Consider the following 16836-nt stretch of genomic DNA (forward strand, 5'->3'; position numbering starts at 1 on the left):
TTTTGCTAAGTCACGTGGATTTTTACTCCCAGTAAACAGGGTGTGTGGGTGTGTGTGTGTGTGTGTGTGTGTGTGTGTGTGTGTGTGTGTGTGTGTGTGTGTGTCTGTATAATTCCATTATAGTGAATATCCAGTATAATGTGATGATAAATACAGTACATTAATGTTTTAAGTATATAATTACCAGGGAATACGTTGCAGTTGATACATATTATTATTGTTGTATCTACAGTTCACTAGCTGTGTTAATGTTTGGTGTAAGGAGGCAGACGGAGGCCATTTTTGTGCAGCTTTACTCACCTCGGACCCGAGTGAGAGCCGCTTCTATGTCGGTTCCTGCTCGAGAGACGATCGGACAGAAGAGCACATTAACATCGCTCTTCTCCTCTTTGTCCTTATTGTTAACCTTCAGGATCTCAGACAGACGTCCACTGATTTCAGCACAAACGTTCTTGATAATAGGACGTTCTTCACTTTTAGAACAAAAATTGATCAGTACCACGAAATCGTACAAAAACCATTTAATGCAATCAGAAAAAAATTGCTGCCAAGAATTCTCCATCGTTGCAGGGAATAAAAGAACCCTAAATAAACACGTAAAAGAAGATTCTTCCAGCTTCTAGAACTTATCCATTTGTTACTTTCACTTTTGTTTCTTCAAAGTGAAACTAGAATCTGATTGGTTATAGCTGTAGCAGGAAAATACTGGTTTTTGATTGGCTGGTAGAACACTTGCGTACCTATTATAAATCTGGTACATAACCAAGGCTCATATTTTATTTATGTTGGCTTTGTAGAAGCCAACATTCTGTTTTCCTATTTAATCTTCTGCTTATTATTATTAGCCAACTTTTTATGGTTTTTCTATTCGTACAGCCTCAAACATAACTGTACCAAAATGTACTTTTGCTTGTCTCTGGTATGGTGTAATTGATTAGGCATTATATTCTACTTTAAATATAATTTATTTTCCTCACTCACTTATTCCCTCTTAGAAAACCTTAATCAGTGTTTCTGTGGATCTGGAGTCTACCCCAGGAACACTGGCCATGAAGATGAATGCAATTCAATGTATAATTAAATGTATAATGAATCACTGACCCATGATTCTTATATGTGTTCATTATACTTAAAACAATAGTTTGGCCAAATTGTTCCCTTAACACAGACACCAAGGTATGCATAATATACACAACCTCCATCTCAAACATCATCAACAGAATGCAGAAATGATATACCTAATATAGCTTATTTCTACAGTATAGCATCACTATGCAGTTTGAGGTACAAACTCTGTGTGTTCTTGTCTAAAGTATTGCTTTACATACCATAAGGAAAAGCATCTGACTCCCCTTATATTGCCCCCCATAAACATATAAGCAGTTTCAGAGAACAATTTTTATATAATTGAAAAATATTATTTATCTTTTGTCACTTTTATCTAATTTAGTCTGTAAGGTGTTTCATAACAGGACACTGGGTGGTCCTAGAAGGCTTGTAAAACAAAATGCTGACACCTAGTGGCTTGGAGAGAGGTCACAGTTTCTTCACAAATGTTTACTAAGTGAAAACACACATATTTGTATTTTAGCAATTTATTTCTATCCATTTAGCAAATCAGTAATACATGACAAATGACAGAAGACCAGGTAGAGGAAAATAATCCAACATACACATAAACAGGCACCCTAGATTAGCATAATATGTCAGCTGAACAGTATTTTATTTATATTTTATTGTATATCTTTCTTTTTTCTCTTACTTGGTCAATTTTATAATCTTTTTTGTTCATCTTTATGAATACATTACAGGTAATAATTCACACTTAGCATATTGACACGTGCATGAGCCGGGCTTTTCCATGCTTTGTACAAACCAGTTACCAGTACAATTGTAAATACAGACAAGCTAGTCATCAGGGCAAGCTTTTTTACCTGAAACAAATAAAATAACCATTTATTACTACATTATCCATTCATAAAAATGTATTTCACATTTCTCAAAAACATTTATTTTTCCAAATCTGTTTGGTCAGAAGGTATTAATTATATATATATATATATATATATATATATATATATATATATATATATATATATATATATATATATATATATATATATATATATAATTAATACCCATCTAAACCCCGAACTTCTTATATATAGAAGTTCGGGGTTTAGATGGGTTTAGATTAACAATTTTGTAATTTCTCAACAGCACTTTAGTATTGTTTCTATATTACTCACAAATTCATTGCAACCTAAAGAGTAGAACTAGTACAATAAATATCTTATTATTTAACAGAGAAAAACATATTTGTTCATATTGTGTATTTTCATGTAAGGAGAAGTTTTTACATTTTGGGAAGGAAAATCTAATCTAATAACATTCCTTAAACGTTCCTAAAATTTTTTCTTCCATGACAGAAGAGTCCTTAATAACAAGCTACATAATAACTGTTTATATCTGATAACACAGTAAACTTACTAAGTAATAACAAGAACTAATCAACATGGAAAAAAATTATGGGTATTTAATATGAAAGAAATTGATCATTTTACAGTGATTACAAAATCTAAGTGCTGTAGTATAATAAACACAGCTTTTAAATATGCTCTTTGTGGAAAATGATATATAATAACACTGATAATACACTAAATATTAAACCGTCTTCAGTATTAGTACTCACATTCAACTGACGTCTGGCGTATTTCCTTGAGTAATTTCCTGCTTTGGTGATTGCTTCATTATTCTTTGAACATTTCAGCAGTCCTGAATCCTCATGGAACAAGACGTCCACCATCAACAAATTTTCCCTTTCATACCTGCTGCTGTTTGGTGCAATGTATTCAGTGCTGAAGGTGTGGTGAAGTACAAACACAATAGTGGGCTTATCACCTAGAAAGTCAAATAAATAAAGAAGTATTAGTGATACAGCATTTTTAACAATTGGCTTTTACTCACTCGAAAGCTATTTCAAAAGCCAAGTTATAGCACTAAAACACATGGCTTATAATGATTTATAATTAGATGTCATATTAGGTGAACATCACTGCATGTTGCAGTGTGGCTCTGTATAAAAGCCAGCTGAAGTTAGCTTTTGTTAACTGTCACATAAGCCAAAATAATAACAGGTCCATATAGAAGAAACTTCTGGTCCTGGGGATCCTGCTGTATTTCATTTATCATTATCTGTATTTTTTTCTTGGAATTTTTGTTTCTCATATTTACAGCAAGATTTATATTTGCGCAGGCTTACTACTTTTGTTGCCATGATTTTTTCTTTTGCTAAGTCACGTGGATTTTTACTTCCCGTAAACAGGGTGTGTGTGTGTGTGTGTGTGTGTGTGTGTGTGTGTGTGTGTGTGTGTGTGTGTGTGTGTATAATTAAATTATAGTGAATATCCAGTATAATGTGATGATAAATATATTAATGTTTTAAGTATATATTTACCAGGGAATAGGTTGCAGTTGATACATATTATTATTATTATTATTATTATTATTATTATTATTATTATTATTATTATTATTACTCACGTCGGACCCGAGTGAGAGCCGCTTCAATGTCGGTTCCTGCTCGAGAGACGATCGGACAGAAGAACACGTCAACATCACTCTTCTCCTCTTTATCCTTATTGTTAACCTTCAGGATCTCAGACAGACGTCCACTGATTTTAGCACAAACGTTTTTGATAATAGGACGTTCTTCACTTTCAGAACAAAAATTGATCGTTAACAAGAAATCGTAAAACAACCGTTGGAAGTAAGGGTTTGATAAAATTGGCTGCAGAATATTCTCCATCGTTGCAGGAAATAAACCCTAATTAACCCGTAAAAGAAGATTCTTACAGCTATTAGAACTTATCCACGTGTTACTTTTACTTTCGTTTCTTCAAAGCAAAATTAAAATCTGATTGGTTATAGCTATAGCAGGAAAGTACTGGTTTCTGATTGGCTGGCAGAAGACTTTCGTACCTATTGTAAATCTGGTACATAAGTATTTTCATATTTTATTTATTGTTTTTCTATTCTTACAGCCTCACAAATAACAGTATCAAAATGTACTTTTGCTTGTCTCTGGTATGGTGTAATTGATTAGGCACATTTTGTACCTTATGTGTTATAATTACCTTTAATATATAATTTATTTTCCTCACTCACTCATTCACTCTTAGAAAACCTTAATCAGTGTTTCTGTGGATCTGGAGTCTATCCCAGGAACACTGGTCATAAAGATGAATGTATTTATATTAGCCAATCCACCTTGTATGTTTTTGGGTGGTATGAGGAAACCGGAGAACATGAAGAAATCCTACATGGACACAAACACATGATACCAGGATAAAAGCAATGACGCTGTAGCTGTAAAGCAACAATGGTACCCACTGCACTGCACCACCGCGTCACTCTAAAGCTTTACTTATTTACTTTAACGCTGCATGCACAATATACATTTTAAAGTACAGAACTGTTCCTTGCAGCAAAAAGGGAAATAGTGTGGTCGCTTTATGTCTGAAAGTGTACCTTTAAAGGAAAGTGTTTATTTTTTACTGTCTCAGTACGGAAAAACAAAGTCTAAAGACAAAGTCCTTGTACATGTCTGGTTTGGATATATTATCTATAATCTAACTATATAACATGTACATGTTACTGATGTAATAGATATATTATTAACAAAGAACAAAAAGCTATGGAACAACAGGATGTTACAAACAAAACTGCAGGTACGTGAACCCTGACAACAGCTTTCTCAAAAGTGGACAGACTTTGGTGTCTGAATGCTTTTTACTCAAGTGCAGTAGCTATAAAACCAACTGCTTTAAGATAACCTTTATAATCTGTTACCTTTCTAATCAGCCATTGAAGAAGGAAAGGTATGGGGTTTAAGATTTATTGCAATAAAAAAAAACTAGAAATGAATCAGGGCTGGCATACATATATAACACTGTCAGTAGGCTTGAATTAGCATCTGGCACTCTTCACGTCTCAAGAAAACAATTGAGTCAAAAGTTAAAGCACATAAATCTATACAATCAATGACAGACCAGCATCCAAGCCCTGTTATGGAAAAAACTGATAAGAAATTTATCACTGCTGCAGGATCAGTTAAGGTATAATAAAACCGTGCAATTCCATTCCACTGAAGCACAAAATGAAAATGACAATTTGCACTGTAGAAAAATCAGCAAAGATACTGAGGAAAAAAAAAAGTTCCTTGATTCATGAACAGCACTGCAACACCAGACGTTGCTTTTTCTTGTTTGGTGTTTATAAGAAGCCATAGGTAAATTTGCTCCAAGACGATTTGTTCCAAGCAAAATGTTTTCTTGGCACAGGTAGTGTTTAAGATGCACAGAAAGCAAGTTCCTCCATAACAGCGAACCCTGTGGCCTTCATCGGAGCATGCGTATGGTTTGAGATGTCATGTCTGCTCTGCAGATCTTTATTTTTCCAGTTACATAAAATCATCAGAATCGTTACCATCCTGTAAAAAAAGGCAGATAGTAAAATGTTAGATGTTGCATATAAAGCTTGCATAATATGCACACCAGTTTAGGTCACACCACACTGTCAGGACTCTTAAAATGCTAATTAATAAAACTATATAGGACTTGTATTTACTAGGCTATCAACAAATAATTAGACAACAGAGAAAACCATCAACTCCAAAAGTATTGGAAATTCAAGGCCAAGTCTCACTTTTTTTTTTTAAATGTATATTTGCCTTGTTGTTGTTCCAATACCTTTGGACATGACTGTGCATTTCTATGCATTAGCGCCATATTTATTTAACAGCTTATTTAAAAGATTATTATCCCACAGGAATGTTAATGATCGGTCAAAAGATGTTGATTAATGTACTAGAAATGCAGTGCACAGATTTAAATTGATATGTTCCTATAGTTAGTACAGTATATGTAGTTCCTACAACATACACAGTTCCACATAAATCGATTTTCGATGGGTGTAATTGTGAATGAAGAAGGTTTTTTTTAAGAGATATTTTATTTGACATTTTGGAAGGAGTCTCCAGTGTGAGCCTTGATTATTCTCCTACAACAGCATGGACACTGTTGCTTAGCCCTTATTTAAAGTATGTTATAATGTACTTTGGTAAAGTTTCCGCATATTAAACATATTTTGACAGCAATCATACCAGTACTGAAAATTTTCACATCAACCCAAGTCAATTTTAGATGTGTTTTAATATTCTTTAATCTGGATAACAAAGAAAAAAAAAAGAGCACAAACTAGAGAAAAAAATGAAAGTTCTACCTCATTTGTGGTCATGTTTTCACTCTTCATTAGTGCTGAATAATTCCTGTTAAAGAAACAAATTTAAGCTGCACATTTAATTACTCATCATTTAAATAGAACTCAATCTAAATCCTCTGATTTATATTAAATTGAGGCTTCAGTATTTACTGACTGCTTTAACATTCATTCATTCATTCATTCATTTTCTACTGCTTATCTGAACTTCTCGGGTCACAGGGATCCTTTTTCAGGGACAATTTTCCAGAGATGCCAATCAACCTACCACGCATGCCTTTGGACCGGGGAAGGAAACTGGAGTACCCGGAGGAAACCCCCGAGGCACGGGAAGAACATGCAAATTCCACACACACATAAGGCGGAGGCGGGAATCGAACCCCCAACCCTGGATGTGTGGGGCGAACCTGCTAACCACTAAGCCACCGTGCCTCCCTGCTTTAACATTTTGATGCTAAATTCCTTGTGATACCTCAACTCCTCCTGCTCCCTTTTCCTCTTCATGTCTTCCTTTTCTCGTCTCTTCGTATCTTGAATCTGAGCCTTTTTCTCGTTCCGGTCCTCTCTGTCTCGGGACTCTTTCTCTGCTGCGAGATCGGGGTACTTCTCCTCTTTGGTCTTCTCGAGTCGATTGACGATTTCGTTGATTTTCTTTTCTACCGCCACAGTTTTCACCTGTTAATGGCACAAACGTTTAACATACATAATATCGCTTGCATTATTACAGAGGCAGATACTTACTGAACGATTGCACTTCTCTTATGGGTTTGCTGTAATAACTACACAGTTTCAGTGTATAATTAAAAAAGTCATGTCTTGACCAGTCATGTCAGCTCCCTTTGAGGTAACTGATCACTTTTCCATCATGTTCTCTTCACCTCTTTCTGGCGATGAAAGCCAATCTGACCCACGTCCATGTCTCCGGTTTTCTTCAGGTTGCCCCATGATGTGTAAACAACGTTGATGTTGTTCATTTTGCAGCCTGTCAGTGAGAAGACAACAGCAAACTCTAGTGATAAAAATATTGTGAAATTAAATACCAGGAACATCACAATGTCACAGGCCCTTGAGCAACACGGCTCGCCTTATATGTATGTATATGTAAACATCATTCATAATTCATAAACCACAAGGGAACATGGTATTAATGACAACCCTACTGAGTTTGGTTAAAAAAATGTATCCCTGTAAATGATTTACTTGAATCTGCTTGATAATGTCTCATTAATCTGCTTGATAATGTCTCTAATGCTTGAATATCTCTTGATAATGCTCTCTCTATAAAATTATTATATAGATTCAATTATTATACAGATTCCAATATAGATTAATGAATTATTTAGAATAAAATTATTATAATAACTAAAAAAAACATAATATCAAATTTAAACTATAATTAAAACCAAAACAAATAATAAACAACGAGAAAACAGTCAACTCCGAAAATATTGGAACAACAACAAAAATTTTGCTATACTCTTTACTGTATGAGACAAATAAAACTTAAATTTGATATTTAAAAACAAATACAAATAAGACTGGACATTCAATGGTGACAAAAGTATTGGCACCCTGAAATGCTGCAGTGGCAGAGCTGCATTACTGGAAGATTTAGCACGTTATGTTTAGGGGCTGTTTCACTCTTAGTCGCTATTTTGACATTTTTCACTCTGTGAGCTTTGTCTTTTGTGTAATTTTGTGGGTGCCGCTGAAAATCAGAAGTGCTGTGAAAACATGTTCATATTGAAACAAAACATTTGATAATGATAATAATAATACAATAGTAGTATTTGAACCAATCCATAAAAATAAAAAGACGTGATAAACGTAACTCAGTGTTTATTCTGCTGAATAAAAATTAGAATAAGATTTACCTTGAATGCTGTTGTTCTTTACGAGCTGGGCACAATCGATCAGGACCTCTTTGGGTATGTCATCTATCGTTTTCCCCTTTCATGCAAAAATTAAAATTGCTTACTATAATAACAAGAAATACAGAGCTTTGTTTATAGCTATCTAAATAAAAAATGTACCTTAGGCATTCTCAGATAAACGTGTGCAGAGGATAGTTTATCCACGTGAAACCTGAACCACAAAAATATAGGATTGTTGTTCACAAAAACACAAAGATATTTGTTTAAGCTTTATTACCATCAATTGTGACTTAAACTTATAGGCAGCCTTGAGTCCATTTTGGGTCAAATCCAAAATTATTTCACAAAAAAACAATACACACAGATCAACACATGCAGTTAGCTTAGGTTGAGTTTAAAGGTGGTGTGCATGATGTTTGAAAGCTAATGTTGACATCTGAAATCACCAAAACAAACACGCCCCTAACGCCTAACACCCCTGTTTTGATAGCTCCGCCCTACACATACATACGTAACCCAGGCAACTATTATGGCAGAACCTGCTGGGGCAGCTGGCCGAGGGGATATTTTTATCAATAAATTAACTCAATGAGTAATGCTATGGTAATACAGATCAAATGTGTTTTTGTAGTACTGTGTGTTTTACCGTGAAAGGTTTAGCTCCGTTTCACGTGGAAGACGACGTTCAACACCTAGAACCCGATGCAGAGGTAACGGCAGGTATCCGCCATGTCAATCTTTCAGTCACTTTCGGCTAATGTCAGACATGCGCACTGAACACTCTCTCCGCCGCATATTGACAAGACACGCCCCTTTCTGCTCATTGGCTACACGTTTGTTTTGTTAGTCAGTCCGACTCAGTTTTCTGAAGCATTTTTTCAAACATCGTGCAACCCACCTTTAAATGATTGGGATCACAGAATAAATACAGTCTTTATCCTTTACACTAGGAAACTAAGGTTTTAGATTTATCGCTTGGTAGCCCTAATATTTCCCTTATGGGTCTATCAAACTTAGAGACATGAAGAATCTTGAATAAGTCATCTTCCTCTTTAATTTTTCATCCGACTCAAATTCAGAGACTGAGATTATCATTGCAAAAACCATTAACTCTGTGTTTCAGTAACTACTGCTTTGTTGATTTGGTTGTATGTTTGGGCTCATTCTCTTGTTATAGATTTTAGACTCCTGGATCTTTGTGCAACAGACTTCTGAAAACCTTTCAATTATGATTGCGTGTAATAGAAATTTTGCTATCCTCAATTCAAAATGCCAAATGTAGGGTCTTGTTTGAGTTGTTTGAGTTGTTTGAGTGGAGAAAAAGAATTGGGGTGCTAATAATTATAGAACCAAATCTATTTTATCGATCTGTGTGCTACGTAAGTGTATTTGCTCTTAATTCTACTACTCTAAGACTGTGGTTTCCTTACCAAATGTCCTCAGGCCATCCGTATTTTATGAGATCTTCATCTGTTGAGAAAAGTTAAATCGTTATCTCTAAAGCACATCCATCAAAGAAGAGGAGCATAAAAGTTCATGTAAGAGAACAAGCACTAACTTTCATATTTGTCCTTCCCCATGTAGATGGTATAGGGTGGTGTGACAACTGAAAACAAGATGAAAAACACAAACATTTCCAGCATAATCCACAAATCCTGCTTCTTTAGACAGTTAAATATTCACTATAACACAATTGAACCTATTGATTAATTTCCTATAACAGCACACCATGAACATTATTTATTACTTACTATATAAAAGATGTTTATTTTTAAACTAAAAATAAACTAAAACTACAGCGTATTACCGTCATTAAACACGACATCTATCATCTTAATTATCATGTTATTTTAGTTAATAATAATACTTATTTGTTTCTAACATTAAATTTCTTCCTGTTCATATTCCATTAAAACCCGCCTCCTCCATTCTGATTGGTTATTAATTGATACCTCTGAGCTGCGCGTCAACGAGACAGTTTTATTAGCCAATGGCAGCACAGAACCGGATAGAATTAGCCAATCGAAGCAAAGGATGCGGAACTAAGAGGAATACGGGTGCATAAATAATATTGTCTTTATCAGATCGCACCAATGATTCTGTCCAGACATAAAACAGCACTTACCGGCGCTGGTGAAGTAGAAAACCATGTTTCCACGCTTGAAGAAAGTACAGCACGGATTAAAAAACAGACAGCTTTGAAAGTAAATAGTAAACGCACGCTTTCGACATTACCTAGTAACTAGCGTGCTAGGAGCACTGACAAAACTGACCCCGGATGTGAATTAAACATCAGGTCATTTCATAAGGTCATTTCCGACACTGCAAAGCCACATTTATTTATTTGTTTGTTTGTTTGTTTATTCTTTAAAATTTGAATGAATTTTTAAAGAACTCCCAAATGAATCGCGTAATATCGCGTAAAGTCATGAAGTCACGTTTAATTACACTGCTCATTTAAAGACATAAATTAACGTTTCTTACAATCCGTCTGTTTCCCAGCTTCCTAGTGGCTAACTTTCTCTTGACACACATATTTAATCGTGTTTGCAATTTTTATTTTTATTTTTTTTCTAGGTTTACTTTTAATTTACCTTTTATTCATATTTACGTTGTATTTGGGTCCAGGTTTACCGAGGACTTTTATACTGAAATGAGCAAACCGGAAGTCCTAGAAGCACACGCGCGCTGGCGCAAAAGCCGAGTTTGGCGCGCGGTTCAAAAGCCAGAATAGTCTGAGCGCGCGCATGTGTGAGAGCAGCGATTCTGTCATACAGGCAGTTTGTTTTTTCTCTAACGAACCGAGTTCACTAAGTGAATCAATCCAGTAAGTGTTTCCTATTTATAATATTATCATCTATCCCACACACACAAACTTTTATTCTGCTTCATTTCGGTGTGTTTGTTAGCTTATTGGTGTTGTTATTTGCGCGCGCGCGCAATGTTTGCTACCTAGCTAGTAGCTACAACTGAACATTTTACCTCAGAGTTTAGAACAACGGTTTTAACGGACACCTTTTGTACGTTTGTACAATGGTATAAAAATATATTTATATACAAGCTGCTTTACAATACTTGTAAATATATAGCTTGTATACCTATAGAAGACGTCATAAGTCAGTTTTTGGCTTTAGTTCATCTGCAGTGGAAGTAAACAGGTCGCTGAACATACTGTGTTTTTATTTATTTACTTATTTACTTATCAGGACCTGATTTAAGAAATGTCCTTAATAATAATAATCTCTTAAATAAGGATTAAAGTTTTAAATTCCAGTTAAATCAACCCTCTTAACCCCCTGACAAGACGCTTATAATTCAGGACTGTGAAGAAGACTTTACTGTTCTTTTTCTTTATCTTTCTTTAAATTTAATAATTAACAGAATTAATTAATATAAAAAATTTTTAGCTTAGATTTCAGCATATGACAAAAAACAAGGATAGGGTTTAGAGCACAGGTGGCTCATGAAATAGGACACAATTTCTTGTTTAATTTGCCCAGTATTAATGTCATACCATAAATTTCCCCCGTTTATTTTCTTATTTTTTCCTTAGATAAGATGCACAAATCTTAATTTCTTTGACTCTGTATTACAAATGTCTATTTTGTCCTTTGTGAAATCCCACATATAACAACATATAACATCATTTGATATAAAATCATTTGATCCATAAAATCTAAGGAACTTTTCCAAAACACAAACAACTTATATATGTATGTGTGTGTGTGTGTGTATGTGTATATATATATATATACATACACACACACATACTATGTGTGTGTGTGTATATATGTATGTGTATATATATAGTGTGTACACATTTCATTTCCACACTAGACCAGTAAAATTTAGATGTCACAGCAGACCTGTAGTGTAGTGATTTGGCAAATAAGTTGAAATTAAGGACATAGCAGAGATCTGTGAGTTTCTTCTTAAATCTTCTTCTCAACTTATATTGTTGATGTCTGAAAAACAGATTAAAAAAAAATGATCACCAGTGGAAAAGTTTGTGTTGTCTGTTTTAGCAGTTCTAACATTTCAACATTGCTGTTAATCTTACACGCTTAAGTTAAAGTAGAAAATTAGATATATTGTGGCTAATTCGTGTTGTGACTCATTTTGTTCTACCCCTGTGCTCTTTGTATTAGTCAAAGTTTTTTTTTCTTCTATCCTTTAGGTGAGATGAAAATGTCAAAAAGCACAACAAAGAAGAGAAAACAGTGCTCTCCGAATGCTGAAAGGTGCATCCACTTTTTAAATAATAATGTGTTTTAAATGAAACTAAAAATTGTGTATACACAGTTTTTTAATCTAATTGGTACCTAATGTTTGACAATTTGTGCAGAAACATTTATTTTAACGCTGTATAATATACCTTATAGTAATCCACCAAAGAAAGCCCTGAGACAAGAGACTTCATCAAAGAGAACATCCATTAGGCTGAAGGAGAACTGCCCGTCTCTGCTGAATTCCCCTGAAAGGCTGCGTTCTTCGTCGTGCTCTCCCAGAACACCCAGAAAGATGCTACGCACTTCCAAGTTGGAGTCTCCTCCTAAAAGAGCGTCACCATTGAAAACCACGCTCGGTGCAGGGTCGTTTTACAGCAAACAGAAACCCCTTTACCTAACACCTCTAGAGAGGAAAGTGCTCAAGGAAACCAAGTCGCCTCCCTCAAACCAGTGTGAGCCGAGCCCTCCTGTGTCACCTGTAGAAAAAGTCAAAACCAAAAAGCCTAAAAAGAAGGAGAAAGCGAGATCACAGAAATCCAACCTAAAGGGCTACTTTACACCTAAACCCAACTGGAACACAAAAGCAGATTCATCCTCAAAGAAAGTAGAAGTGAAAAAACAGAGCTCTGTAACATTCAGTAGCTTGAAATCCAAAAACAAACCCAGGATCGTCGTCGGCGCTGCTTTCTTCAGCACCGGGAAAAAGTCAGCATCCCTGTACAAGCCTCACACTCCGAAACCGAAGCCCAAACGAGACACCTCTCAGAAACCTGAAGTGGGGAAAGGCACAGCACCAGTACAGAGAGATCACTCTCCAGTGCGCAAGGCTGTTTTTATTAACAAACAAAAACAGACAGCACGGCCTCAGCCCTCAAGCTCTCAGTGCCTTTCACAGGCGACTGAGGTTAACAAGGCAGTTCCCAGGAAACCTCATTCACCAATCAAATCCTTAATCTCAACTACAGATCAGCAGGTAAGGCTCACTACATACTACGTCTGGGTACATTTGGGGAATGAACAAAATTTACAAAAGTTCTTTATCGGAGCTGTGAGACCAGTGTATAAAAATTGACAAAAGGATGTTGGTTAAAATCTGGCACAGGTTAAACTCGACATGCTTTGATTTCTTCATTCACAGTTTATTTTATAAAACTCACACACATTGCAAACTGGATGATTTCAGCTTCATTAACTGAGCTTAAGTGCAATAATCAAACATGGATGATGTTTAAATGCTGTAGGAAACACCTGCCAATCCTGGTTCAGAAACGGAGCTGGACATCAGTGAACTCAGCACTTCAAATAATAGTGGCTGTTCAGATAATGGTAAGTTAGACCTGCTTTGAAACAAATGAACAAAACAAACTGTTTTCATTTTACAAGTAATGACGCATTTTTTGTCTTCTCAGAATCATCAGCCATGTACCCCATCTTTGGCGCCAGAAGGTAAAGTACGATTTAGCAGAAAGTGTGTATGATAGCATAATGTACATGTCAGCATCCAAATATTCCTAAATTCAAGGCATGAAGAAATGACAATTATGAGAAAATGAATCTGAGATTTGCAGTTGCTCATGTTCTCAGAAATGAATTGTTTCTATATCAACGTACTGATACAAATCTCCTGACCAAATTTCACCATTTAGTTTTAACTCAAAAATTAAACATAGAAAAAAATACACTGTACTATTGCTCATCATTACAAGATGACATTACATGTCTGACAGAAATGCTACATTTAGCCGATTATAATTGATTAATGCTTTTATCTTCATATTTTGTATTTTCTGTTGTAGGGCTCAAAAGAAGCACAGTCTCTCCTCCCCTCTGAACTGCAGCACTCCGTCTGCTGGCACACCATCTCTCTTGGTTAAGGAGAGGAGCTCCAGAAGGAAGAAGGAGGTGAAGAAGCAGAATGATGACCAGCAGCTTGTCATTGTGAGTAAAAATGACTAAGTAAATGAAAAATATCAGAGGATGTCTGCTGGGTAAGCTGAAAGATCTTCCCCTTCTGTACAGGATGCTGGCCAGAAGCAGTTTGGTGCAACTACATGTCATTCGTGTGGCATGCTTTACAGTGTAGACAGTCCAGAGGACAACTTCCAGCACACACAGTTTCACCAGCGTTTCCTCGACACCATCAAGTTTGTGGTAAGGAAGCACTTATCACCAACAGGCCTCTATTACACTGGCATTGAATAATTGATTCTGAAGACCCTTTACTGCTGCATATAAATAAGATGGATACATTGTCATCACAGACCTGGTAAATGTAGTGCTGCAAAGAAATTGTGTTTCTTGTTCCCTACAGCTAAAATCAAAGAACCTGATTTCTAAGCTCACTTATTGATATTTCCACCAAGTTCTTTCTTTCTTCCTCCAATAATCATGCAAATGGGGTAATCTGCCATGCCAAAATTGCCCCTTAGGAGGAAGTGTGTGACCGTGTTTTTGCACGTCACACTCCACTTTCCCTGAATAAGTTACACATCCACTGAGGCCCAGACATATAAAATCAACACCTATAAAATATACAAATATGTAATTGTTATTATTATTATTTTTTTTTGGTTGTTTCATGAAGGGTTGGAAGAAAGAAAGGGTTGTGGCAGAATTCTGGGATGGCAAAATTATCCTTGTTCTTCCTGATGACCCAAAGTATGCAACTAAAAAGGTAAGTCTTGTTATTAAAGTGGTTACATTTAGGGCATTTTGACACGTCCTGCTGATGGGAAACAGCGGTAACAGTAATCTGTGATGTCTGATTTCAGGCGGAGGATGTAAGACGTATTGCGGATAGTGAGCTGGGATTTCAGCAAGTCAACCTCAGCAGCCCCAGTGCTGCCAAAACCTACCTGTTCATCAACAGTGACAAGATGGTGGTGGGCTGCCTGGTGGCCGAGCCTGTAAGACAGGTGTGTTTTTGTGTCGCTCACTTCCAATAAGGACACTTGGTCATTTCTTGCATATTTATACACAGTCATACATATTCTTCCATCACTCATGGGTAAATTCTGTATAATGCATCTATGTCTAGCTCAAATGGCACAAAGACCAAACTAATGTACTGCTTTAGCTTAACTGCTAAAACTTCATAATGCTGCACCCTGTTCTTGTAAACATATTATTGCTAATTTATTGTGGTGAGTAATTGAATGTTTAATTATATACATTTTTAGCAGTTTTGCTTTGGGTACCGCTAGATCTCATAGTAAACTTTCCACAAGATGATTTAAAAAAAAGAGCAGAGGGAGATCAAATTGAACACCTTATAATATGTGATTTTAATAATCCAGCAGCCAGCTTCATGATTAAAGTGAATCATTGCTTTCAGAGGTATCTCTGTGGCTCTTCTTGAACATTGTTTGGATTGCAGGCTTTCAGAGTGCTGGAGCAACCGGAGAAGACGAAGGACATGACCAAGGAGGACTTCATGGAGCACCACAGAGCCTGGTGCTGCTCTACTGTGCCAGAGAAAGCTATTTGTGGAGTGAGTCGCATCTGGGTGTTTAGCCTGATGAGGAGAAAGGGCATCGCCACACGTCTTCTAGACACAGTCAGGTACACATTCACACTTATGCAACTTGCTGATAGTATTCTTATTCTGCTGCAACTGTGGCAAGTACATTAGTGTTTATCAAGCACCAAGTTTACTGTTGTGGAATGCTGCTGGACCAATAAATGTGTAGATAAATGTGACCAATAAATGTGTTGTCTTAATTCGAACATGTAGACCGATCTTGTGTATGTGAACAATAAGGAACTTTATTAACCTCTCTTTTATTTTTTTTGCAGGGGATCGTTCATGTATGGAAGCCCACTGACCAAAAATGAAATCGCCTTCTCTGACCCCACTCCTGATGGCAAGCTTTTTGCAACAAAATACTGTGGCACTCCCACATTTCTGGTCTATAACTTTATTGGCTAATTATTGTAAAGTTGTTTAAAGTTCTCACGGTCTTATATTTTTTGTCTGAGAAATAATTTGCTGCTATGTTTAACATTTTAATTCTGTTTTAATGGAACAACTGGCCAGAAAAGATGAATGACATGCTGTGAAAGATGTTTGACTCAGTAATCAGTGTAAAACAGTTTTTATAAATCTATAACAAGTAGAATGAAGTGTACATGCAATTATTTAAACATGCACATTTCAGCTTTAGACGTTCTCCAGTGCCAAGCAAGAAGAGCAATGAAACATCTCAGCTCAGTGCCTATATTTTAACTCTGTTAACTTCCCCAGTTCATTTTTTTAATGTGAATTCACTTCCAAATTTGTTACTTTGGCAAGTTTTAGCTCTTAAGTTACATTTATTTGGAGTATTCAAAGAATTTGAACAGACAACACCTCATGTTAGAGCAATCTGCTGGTATAAATGTTTTCTGTGCAGTCTTTCTGTAAATATTTTAAATAAAATGTTGCTGCAAAGCATGTCTGTTTGGTCCTATATTCA

General features: G+C 35.8%; 2 protein-coding genes across 3 annotated transcripts; one reads left to right on the forward strand and one right to left on the reverse strand.

The window, feature by feature from the left end:
• Nucleotides 1-1579: 1579 nt before the first annotated feature.
• ccdc25 (coiled-coil domain containing 25) lies at nucleotides 1580-10455 on the reverse strand. Of its 2 annotated transcripts, XM_047801602.1 has the most exons (10): nucleotides 10279-10455; nucleotides 9712-9759; nucleotides 9584-9623; nucleotides 8313-8364; nucleotides 8154-8229; nucleotides 7158-7261; nucleotides 6752-6954; nucleotides 6283-6328; nucleotides 3544-5491; nucleotides 2691-2901 (listed from the first exon to the last, which is right to left on the reverse strand). In XM_047801602.1, the coding sequence occupies exons 1-9, from the start codon at nucleotides 10301-10303 to the stop codon at nucleotides 5462-5464; spliced, it is 624 nt and encodes a 207-aa protein (XP_047657558.1). In that variant the 5' UTR covers nucleotides 10304-10455; the 3' UTR covers nucleotides 2691-2901; nucleotides 3544-5461. The 2 variants fall into 2 exon arrangements, with proteins under 2 accessions (XP_027011145.2, XP_047657558.1); XM_027155344.2 differs by lacking the exons at nucleotides 6283-6328; nucleotides 6752-6954; nucleotides 7158-7261; ... (3 more) ...; nucleotides 9712-9759; nucleotides 10279-10455 and adding an exon at nucleotides 1580-1934 and having other exon boundaries at nucleotides 2693-2901; nucleotides 3544-3907.
• Nucleotides 10456-10824: 369 nt separating this feature from the next.
• esco2 (establishment of sister chromatid cohesion N-acetyltransferase 2) lies at nucleotides 10825-16814 on the forward strand. Its single transcript, XM_027155421.2, has 11 exons — nucleotides 10825-10980; nucleotides 12331-12394; nucleotides 12536-13355; nucleotides 13624-13708; nucleotides 13792-13828; nucleotides 14179-14320; nucleotides 14402-14533; nucleotides 14967-15056; nucleotides 15154-15297; nucleotides 15759-15943; nucleotides 16178-16814. The coding sequence occupies exons 2-11, from the start codon at nucleotides 12336-12338 to the stop codon at nucleotides 16308-16310; spliced, it is 1827 nt and encodes a 608-aa protein (XP_027011222.2). The 5' UTR covers nucleotides 10825-10980; nucleotides 12331-12335; the 3' UTR covers nucleotides 16311-16814.
• Nucleotides 16815-16836: the final 22 nt, after the last annotated feature.

Source organism: Tachysurus fulvidraco, chromosome 16 (genome assembly GCF_022655615.1).
Source record: "Tachysurus fulvidraco isolate hzauxx_2018 chromosome 16, HZAU_PFXX_2.0, whole genome shotgun sequence".
NCBI lineage: Eukaryota > Metazoa > Chordata > Actinopteri > Siluriformes > Bagridae > Tachysurus > Tachysurus fulvidraco.